We start from the raw sequence: 10026 nt of genomic DNA on the forward strand, positions 1-10026 counted from the left end.
CGTTGCTGCCTTTCAAGGAAAAATTAAGTGCCCCTGTCAGTGTTGTTGCAATATGTTTTATCGTGATCCATTTGAAGTCGATGAACACCTCTATGTCGAGGGTATGGATCCCTATTACATAGATAAACCTTGGGTTCAACATGGCGAACAGGTGCATACTTCTGATAACATATCAAGTCCAACTACCGAAGCTCTTAAGGAAAGAAGCCTTGAAAAAGTGATGCTTCATGATGTTTTCAATAACCATATGCATATGGATGAGTCAGATCATGTTGGTGAATCTTCTTCTGTGTGTGACGAAATAATTGATGTGCACCAATTCGACAACATTCTATGAGAAGCAAGTGGAGAATTATATCCAGGTAGTAGGAAGAAAAAGTTGGATTTTGTGGTGAAATTATATTAGTCAAAATTGTTATATGGAATGAGTGATGCTACAATTGGTTCAGTGTTGACACTAATAAGAAAGCATTTTCCTATGTGCGAAACTCTTCCTCCAAATTTGTACTATACAAAGAAAATTATCCGGGCTTTGGGGTTGGATTACCAGAACATAGATACATGTCAAAATAATTGCATGTTATTCTGGAAACAGCATGTAAATGCCATCGTTTGTGCAAAGTGTGGCGCTAGTAGATATAAGCAAAGGAAGGGAAATTCAAGAATGATCCAATGTATCAAGGTACCAAAAAAGGTTTTACGCTACTTTCCCATAGGTCCTAGACTACAAAGGTTGTACATGTCTCGTTACACAGCTAAGTCAATGATATGGCATTTAGAGATTAGAACTAACGATGGTTTTTAAAGGCACCTTGCTGATTCTTTGGCTTAGAAGCATTTGGATAATACATATCCAGATTTTGCAAGGGAGTGTCGCAATGTTCGTCTTGGGCTTGCAAGCGATGAATTCAATCCGTTTGGTATGCATGGTAAACCCCACAACATATGGCCTATTTTAGTTGTAGATTATAATATTTCGCCTTGGATTGCATGAAACAACCTTATATCATGATGTCCCTCCTAATTCCAGGCAAAAAAAGTCTTGGTGATGCAATTGATGTTTTCTTGCAGCCACTAATTGATGACTTGCGACATTTATGGACGACAGGTTTGCGAACATATGATAGTCATCGTCAAGAAACCTTCACCATGCGTGCTGCTTTATTGTGGACTATCAATGACTTTCCTGATTATGCCATGCTCTTAGGGTGGAGCACTAGTGGTGAGAAAGCTTGTTCGACTTGCGGTGATGACACCGATTCTTTACGGCTTAAGCATGGGAAAATTTTTTGCAGTCATGGGACATAGACAATGGCTGCTGATGTCACACAGGTATCAGAGACATAATTTTTTTTAATGGATCTCAAGAATTTCGAAACCCCCCTAAATCAAGAATTGCCATGGATTGTTCATTGGAAGTGACGAGATTGACCTTCAAATTTGGCAATGGTGCAAGGGTAAGTGGTCATAAGCAGGGGTGGAATGATGATGGACACGTTGTTGGTCAGTGGACAAAAAAGACTATATTCTTTGGATTGCCTTACTGGAAGGATCTCCTACTACGACATAACTTGGATGTCATGCATACAGAGAGAAATGTAGCTGAAAATGTTATTGGAATTCTTTTGGAAATTGAAGGGAAGACTAAAGATGGTATTAGGGCAATAGCTGATCTCATAGAGTTGGACGTTAGGCATAATCTCCATCCACAGACAGATGGTGCTTGTACAAAGCTTATAGCGACATAATACAATATGAAACCTGGGGAGAAAACAATGTTGTGCCAGGTTTTGGAATCAATTCAGGTGTTAGACAACTACTTTTCTAATATCAACAAATGTGTTAATATTCAAGAAAAGAAGTTAATTGGCTTGAAAAGCCACGATTATCATATGTTGATGCATGTCTTCCTCCTTATTGCAATACAATAAGTGTTATCGAAATTGGTTGTTACAATATTGTTAGAGTTGAGCAGATTGTTTCGCCACCTTAGTTCAAAAACTGGAACTGAAGAATTGTTCAATGGCTTGTCAAAAAGCATTACCTTAACTATATGCCATCTAGAGAAGCTATTTCCGCCATCATTCTTTACCGTTATGGTACACTTGATAATTCACCTTGCGGATGAAGTTGCTGTTGCTAGTTCGGTCACATACCAATGGATGTACCCCATTGAAAAGTGTCAATTTCGTAAAACACCTCCTCGGTTCACTTTCTAATTTTAGTATTTTTTTTTTCATCATTACCTTTTGCTTAAAGATTTTTGTTTAACAATCATGTACCTACATCTTCTAAAATCGTATATGCGCAATAAGAGTCAGCCAAAATGATGTATTGCAGTGGTTGTTAATTTAGATGAGTGTGTATCATTCTGCTCTATATACATGGAGGACTCCGTTGTTACTCGTCACAATAGGCCTGGACGTAACTATGATGTGATGCAATGTGATGCACGACAAGAACTTTCTCTATTTGGTTGCCAAGGCAAACCAGCAAGCGCTGTTGAAACTGTTTTACAAGAACATTCGAGGTTTGAAATGGCTCATCTCTATGTCTTAGTAAATTGTCCTCAAATGGCAGAATACTTAAAGTGCGGTTATAACAATGACATTACCTTAGTACATGTTTGATGGACTAGCTTGGATCTTGAATTGATTTATGTCTTGGTCTTGTCAGAAACATATGTCACATGTAATTTCCACTTGTGGTAGAACTACTATATATGATGCAGAAAGAGAAGCTTTAGACAGTTTCCCTCAATGGTGTCGGGATAATGTACCTTATATTAATATTAAGTTTCTGTATTAAATGTAGCACTCAAAATTGTGTATTTTTGTAACCACGTTTTAATTCCATGCATGTACATAACATAAGGCCGAATGATGAGGTAGCTATTAAAGACGATATACGTGCATTGGTTGCTAGACCGATGCATTGGGCAAACCGTTATACCACATACGTCATGCATGAAAATCGATTTAAGGTTGCTTCTGCTAATCGACATGCATGAACCCAAAATAATGGTGTTGTTTTAGCATCAGAAGTTAGTAGTTTTGCTACTACCGTCAATAGGAATCCAAGGTACGGAGATGTGGATTATTATGTTGTTGTGATAAATATCATTGAGTTAGATTATCACAATGGTCGAAAGTTTATACTGTTTGACTGTGATTGGTTTGATGTTAAGAGCAAAAGGTTTCGTACTAAGAATGATGAGTTTGGGTTCATTTTAGTTAATTGTGAACATCATTTACCGCCGGATGACTCATTCATACTGGGGTCACAAGCAATGCAAGTATTTTATGTTCAAGATCCTATTGATACTGATTGATTTGTTGCTACCAAGACAAAGTCATGAGATGTTTACAACATGCTCGATACAAATATAGAAGACCACAACACATCTCAAGATATAGAAAACACATAAGGGGATGTGATATAGTTCAAACAAGGTCGGATGTTGTAGAAATTGTTATTGCAGAATGATTATCAAACTTGTAATGATCAGGAACTTATATCTACCATGTAGCTTGGTCATGTATTTTGTTATGTAAGCTATTACATTAAGGGAAAAAGGGTTTAAACGTTTATTTTATTTTATTTTTTCTCCTTGGACTTAGACAACATTTTTTCTAGTGGAATAAACAAAAAAGAAAGGATTTCATTTTTTTTCCTAGATGAAACATATGATGTGCTACAATTCGACAACATTCTACAACGAGACTAATAGTTATTTTAATATGTGGTTGTTTTTAACTTTAAATGACAAATCTTTTTTCATTTTGAAATATTTTAAATTGACGTGTGCAGAGTCATGAACTTTAAACAGGTAATAATTCTAGTTGACTGTATATTCATTGGTGTAAATATATATTCTTGTTGATTGTATATTCATTGGTGTAAATGAATAGTTGTCTGGTGTTAACTGTATATTCATTGGATGAATCGTTCTTGTTGATTACACTTCATTTGCAATTTGCAATGTAGATGGCTAATCTGATGCTTGATGATGATGCATTTTTGGCATATGTGGAAACTCAACCACACTCCCAATTTGGTGTAGTTGCTCCAAATGAATCATTTGCAACCTACCAACCCCATGAGACATGTAGTGGATATACGCAATTAAGTGGCTCAACTTCTTTGTCAGCCACAACTTGAAAGAGGAATAAGGGAGTTAACAAAATACAGTGGGGCAGGGGGAGGCGCGAAAAACTGAACTTCAACAGATTCGGTCAAGCTATTTCTCCTCGTGACAATGTGGCCAGATTTGGCCACTACATAACCATGTTGGCTCGTGATGGTGGATTATCCCAATTGATTCACCTAATTGGCGCCAAATAGATTCTTCAAAACTTGATCGAGTGTGGTTGTTGGTCCAGGTATTGATGCAAAAGATACTGCAAATTTGTAAAATTGGACTTGTTGGATGCTTACAATTTTCTGTGACAACTTAATTATTGTTTATGAAGGCCATTATAAACTGGACAAATCCAAGAGCTGCTGGCAAAGAGGAGAAAGTCAGAGGTGTTGTGGAAACTAAATTACATGATCATACTCCGTAAGTTGTATTATGTTCCCTTTGAGAACTTCGAGCAGAGGAAGCACTGCAATGATGCTAGGGTAATCCAGACACAATGGCAAACCTTGGTAGCTTATTGGGATAAAATTGAAAATAAGGTTTGTAAAACTTTTCAATAGTATACTTACTATACTTCATTAAACCTTATTTGAAACAAAACTTAAGGTTCGATAAAATGTTTATTTTCCTTTGTTGTGTTCGTTATTTGTTGTGAACTAGCGGAGATGTGCAACTAATGCCAAGAATCGAAAAATGTTAAAGACGAGTCACACAACTAGGACAACAATTTTTGCTCAAATACGGAATGATTATGTGAGTGAATTCTTTTACTATTATAATTTGATGTTGCCATGAATACTTGTTTTAGATAGTCAATATATCTTATGATTTGTTAAAGATGAATATAAAGTTACAGGAATAGTGCTTCAGCTAGTGAACATATCTCATGATTAACTCACAACCTTAATCTTGTTTTCATTCCTGTTATTAGTACATGGTTAAAACTTGACTTAGTTTTTGTGATTTGTTCCTCATTTTGTATCATGGGGACCTACATTCGTTGTGTCGTTCTAGCAACATTAGGTTAGTTTAGAGATGGTAATATGATCTTTTTGAATTGTGCTTGGACCTGCCTTAAATTGATAGTGCATTATCCCGAAAGTAATATTCCTCATATAGATCTGTGGTCAACATTTTGCTCTCAAGGGAGTTGTGTTGTGGATAAATATTTTCTGTTATTCTTAATTTTAGATTTTGTGAAATTGATTGAGAAATTATCTTTTTAACATCAGTGGCACCTCTTGTAGCACCCATGACTTGATTCATTACTAGTATTGCACCTGGTACATAGTTTAAATCAATAGACATTAATTAATATCTACAAGCATAACAACCATAGAAGATAAAGTTGATTGCAGTATTGTGAATAGTATCTCTACTTCAAAAGATGCATAACTACTTGCGTGATTTAAACACTCATCTAATATCAAATAGTTCAATACTAAATTACATGGATTAAGACATGCTTGCAAAAACAGAGTGTACAATTTTTCATAAATTACATGCAATTCTAATCTACCTATCTGATCAATGTTGATTTTCTAAGACAACTCTGGGGCCGGTCCAATGCAGATCCAATTCAAAATCTCACTGGATCCTTATTTTTTTCCACCTATGCAGATTTAAGGGCCAGAATGTTGTTGGCGGTTGGATCTGCTAATATTTGAATACTTTTGTTTTCAATTGCCGACTTACTTAGTGCTCTGTACAATCTTACAACATCAACACATCGACATAAAAGCAACGACACATCACTAGATACAATCTTATTATTGGGTCATAGTGTAGGTCTGCATGTTTATAGGTTATGACTAAGGTTTTAAAACAAAAAGGTCATCTTAAACTCATAATTTTGAACCTAACCCTCATATTAAGGGCTTTAAAAGTAGTTGTAGATAATTTGCACATGATATGACCTGCATTTCTCCTAGAGTTTGTATTTTGATTGGTACAAGCTAGAACTAGTCCAAGACAACCTAAAATATGCTAGTAGCCTTATTAAGGCCTAAGGGATTCTTGTTTTAAAAGAACTACTATTATAACATAAGACATGATGACTAATGGGCATATTTAAAGGAAAATATATGTGTTGTATTCCATCTGCCAAATGATGTTTGTGTTTATATACAGTGCACTATATTTTCAGTCATTGTAACTATGATTGTTTAATGATTGTGGTTGTTTTCGGGATCTTTTTTGTGTGTTAACAATGGAGATTCTCAATAGGATTTATGTAGAAGTGGTGGGGCCAAAGAAGCGAAATCAAGTGCGCGGCTTTGGCCTTGGAGTTGCTTGGGCAGATGTACCAAGAATTGTTACTAAGCAGCGAGGTATTTCTAGGGAAGTGAAATATCTTCGAGAAGCTTATGAAGCTCATAAACAAGCCATTGCTGCTGCGGAAGAAAAAGTGACTCGTATGATGCATGAGGTAAATGAGAAAGCAGAAAATATGAAAAGAGAGCCAGAGTCGAATAAGAGGAGAATTTGAGGTTAGCAAAGGTGCAAATGGCTGAGCAATTGAAAGCCGTGTTGGCACATGTGGGCATCAACATTGGTTCATTTGGAGTGGGTGCTCTACAAAGTACTTCAACTTAGCAGCAAGGGTGTGGAAGCCCACACGCTCAGATTTTAACGCTTTTCGAAGGGGGAACTGACAAGAATATGCAGTGTGAACCTCCAGTTTCTAGTGCTATGATGCATGAAGACTGCCAAAGTGAGAATATTGGTTAGTTGTCATCAAACAGCCCTTATAGATATGTATTTTGTTTATATATTGCTGGTTTAACCATTAGTACGTTTGAATTGGGGATACAAGCTTGGATATGTTATATTTTGTTGTATATAGAGAATCTCGGGTATGTCCAGCATAGGATAACATGTATTTTTTGGTTTAACATTTGGATGAGTTGTATTGTTAGGTTGCATGAATCGGTCTTAGCCAAGAACATGGGTTATGTAATATATTAACTTCACTATTTTAGTGCTAATGTTAATGAAGTTAATGTTGATTTATGTTTAGTTTGTAATGGATGATTTGTAAGTTCCTCAAATTTGGTGGAAATTAGGTCATGTGAGCAAGCTAGGATTGATGATTTCTATATTTAAATAAAAAAAATTCCAAATGTGCCACACTTTTACACTTGTGCTGAAGCTTTATTGTATTTATTAAAATATAATAGAGTGGCACAATTTTAAAGTTGTGGTGCCTTTGCTTTAACATTTATACAGCAATCTAAGCCTTTAAAATAGCAATTGTGCCCATCTTACACCATACATTCAATAGCCTCTATTAGAGGTGAGACACAAAAAGGGTTGTATTTGTGTTTTAGCCTTTGGGCACCCAACATCCTATTGTGTGCTATCATCAAACGCAACGCCTATAGAGGGCACAAATAGAAATATAGTTGCTGTACTGTTACTATTGGTCTATGGGCACAATTATTGGTGTTTTTTTTGCCTCAAAGGGCACATATAATTTATTGTGCACAGTGCTCATATTTTTTTAGTGGATATATAGAAGCAAACTGAGATGTACAAATTGATATAGAAACTGATCATATACCCCGTTTTATTTTCCTTAATTTCAATTTTTTTTCTTTGTCCTTCCATTAAAAAAGGGTCATAAACTAATGTTAATATGATTATCGAACCTTTTAATTACCAGAAAATTAAGTGCACAACTAGGATTTTATATTGCTTAAAAATATGCAGCAGAAACTGAACTTCAACTAGCGCGAATTGCTAAAAAAATAAGCAGAAATAACTGAAGACATCCTCAGTCACATAGTAATATGGTAGAATAAGATGAGGGTTTATATTATATTACTCTCTGACGTTGTTCATATATTCTTGGCAAAAGCTACTGCGCCATAGCAGAAAATCTACAGTTTGCGCTCACTACATGGAAAATGCTCATTTGCAACACTAAAAGTCGTTGCAAGTCATTTTGCAGCGTTTTTTTGCAGACGTTTTATTTCGCAATGTTGCAAAAGCTCGGTATCATTTGCAACGTTTTTTAAGTCAGAAGAAAATATTTTTAAAACTATGTGACTCAGCTATTTATGTCTACACACTAGACTATATATGTACGTTGTATATTGTGATTAATTTGTGTACGTTTGTACACACCTATAGCATGTAATGTACTGTTTCATTTTCCAGATTTTCTTGGTGTAGCCTGGCATTATTACTGATACTACTTGTTTGGAAATTCCAAATAATCCAGACTAACATTTTCAACACAATTAAAAGCAAAAGGGATAAGGATTGGTGGGTTCTTAGATTGTCAATATGTATCGCAAAGCTAAAAAGGAGTTCATATATTATTTCATCGATGATTCAAACTGACAGTTTGGCATGATAAAACATTTTCAGGCGAATTCTTATCACCTTTCTCATGTTCATGCATGTATACAAGGGGCGGTTAAAATCATGAAGTATATACCATGTATGCTAAGAGGAAGAGATTCTAAATTCTCCCAAACTAGAATATTAGTAACTACATTCAAGGGTGTAAAAATATTGACAGCAAAGGATAATCTGCTGACATCTCTAACCCATAAAAATTTCCATGTAATATTAGATAGCTACCTTATTAGACTAAATGCAATTTTAAATGACCTTGGGTGACAGATGATGTCCACTAATTGGAAATTGACAGTACGCATCACTAAAAAAATCCAGAATAATGATTTTTTACCAAAAAGTTATAGTGAATTTCAATCTAGAAGGACCAATATAAACCCCCTCCACTCCGCCCCTCCCTAAATCACACAATATACAGTACCATTTCTCTCACTCTCTCCACTCCTTTGCTCTGGTGATTAGGTTCTAATCATCAAAGATTTTTTGTTTAGGTTTAGCCATGGCGAAGAAGAGCAAGGGAAGGCAAAAGGTGGAGATGGTCAAGATGGCCAATGAGAGCAATCTCCAAGTGACCTTCTCGAAGCGAAGGTCTGGCCTTTTCAAGAAGGCCAGTGAGCTGTGCACTCTCTGTGGTGCTGAGGTGGGCATCATTGTCTTCTCGCCGGGCAGAAGGGTCTTTTCCTTTGGCCACCCGAGCGTGGAGGCGGTCATGGACCGATTCCTCTCCCGTAACCCATTCAATCCCCACCTTCACCCACCCTCTGGCACTATGCAGCTAATTGAGGCCCACCGCAACGCCACTGTGCGGGAGCTCAATACCGACCTGACTCAAGTCATGAACCAACTTGAGGCTGAGAAGAAGCGCCGCGATCAGCTGAACCAGATGACGAGGGTGAGCCAGGCTCAGTGCTGGTGGGAGGCTCCTGTGGATGAGATGCAGATGCCACAGTTGGACCAGCTGAAGAGTTCCCTTGTGGATCTGAAGATGAACATGACGAAACAGGCTGATAGGGTTTTGATTCAGAACACATTGAACCCTAACAGCCAGTTTTTTGTGGGGAGCTCAAGTCAGCAACCTGTTATGCCTCCTCACAACCTTCCCCATCCCAATGCATGGAACCACCCAGGACATGGACGCTTTTTCTGAAGGCGTGATGCTTATGTTGCTCGTTATTAGGCACTGCGACACAGTCTATTTCTCTCTGCAGCGTGTGTTATTTATTTGTATGCATGTTGTTATTGTGTTTATTTTCTCTTGTTTGTTTGGTATATGGATTATGACCCATATGTGTTGTGTTCGTTTGTTTTAAATTTCCATAGGTGAACTACAAGAATTTTTATTAGTAATGATGTTGTAAAATAAGGCCGTTTTAGGGGCCACAAAATAATTTTTTTAGAAAGATTTGAATATTTCAGGTGGACTCAATTTGGTCATGCGATATGCATCCAGTCTATCATTTTGTTTAAACTCGAATCTGCAGATGAGTTTATCAAATAAGACTTGATATGATAGGGTTTGA

The 10026-nt window shown here is 36.6% G+C and overlaps 1 protein-coding gene across 1 annotated transcript; it reads left to right on the plus strand.

Moving 5' to 3' along the window:
- The first annotated feature begins 9005 nt into the window (after positions 1-9005).
- Positions 9006-9653, plus strand: LOC126620944 (agamous-like MADS-box protein AGL62). The gene has a single exon (XM_050289273.1). It carries the CDS (start codon positions 9006-9008, stop codon positions 9651-9653), a length of 648 nt encoding a protein of 215 aa, XP_050145230.1.
- The last annotated feature ends 373 nt before the right edge of the window (positions 9654-10026 follow it).

This window comes from Malus sylvestris, chromosome 5 (genome assembly GCF_916048215.2).
Source record: "Malus sylvestris chromosome 5, drMalSylv7.2, whole genome shotgun sequence".
Taxonomy (NCBI): Eukaryota; Viridiplantae; Streptophyta; class Magnoliopsida; order Rosales; family Rosaceae; genus Malus; species Malus sylvestris.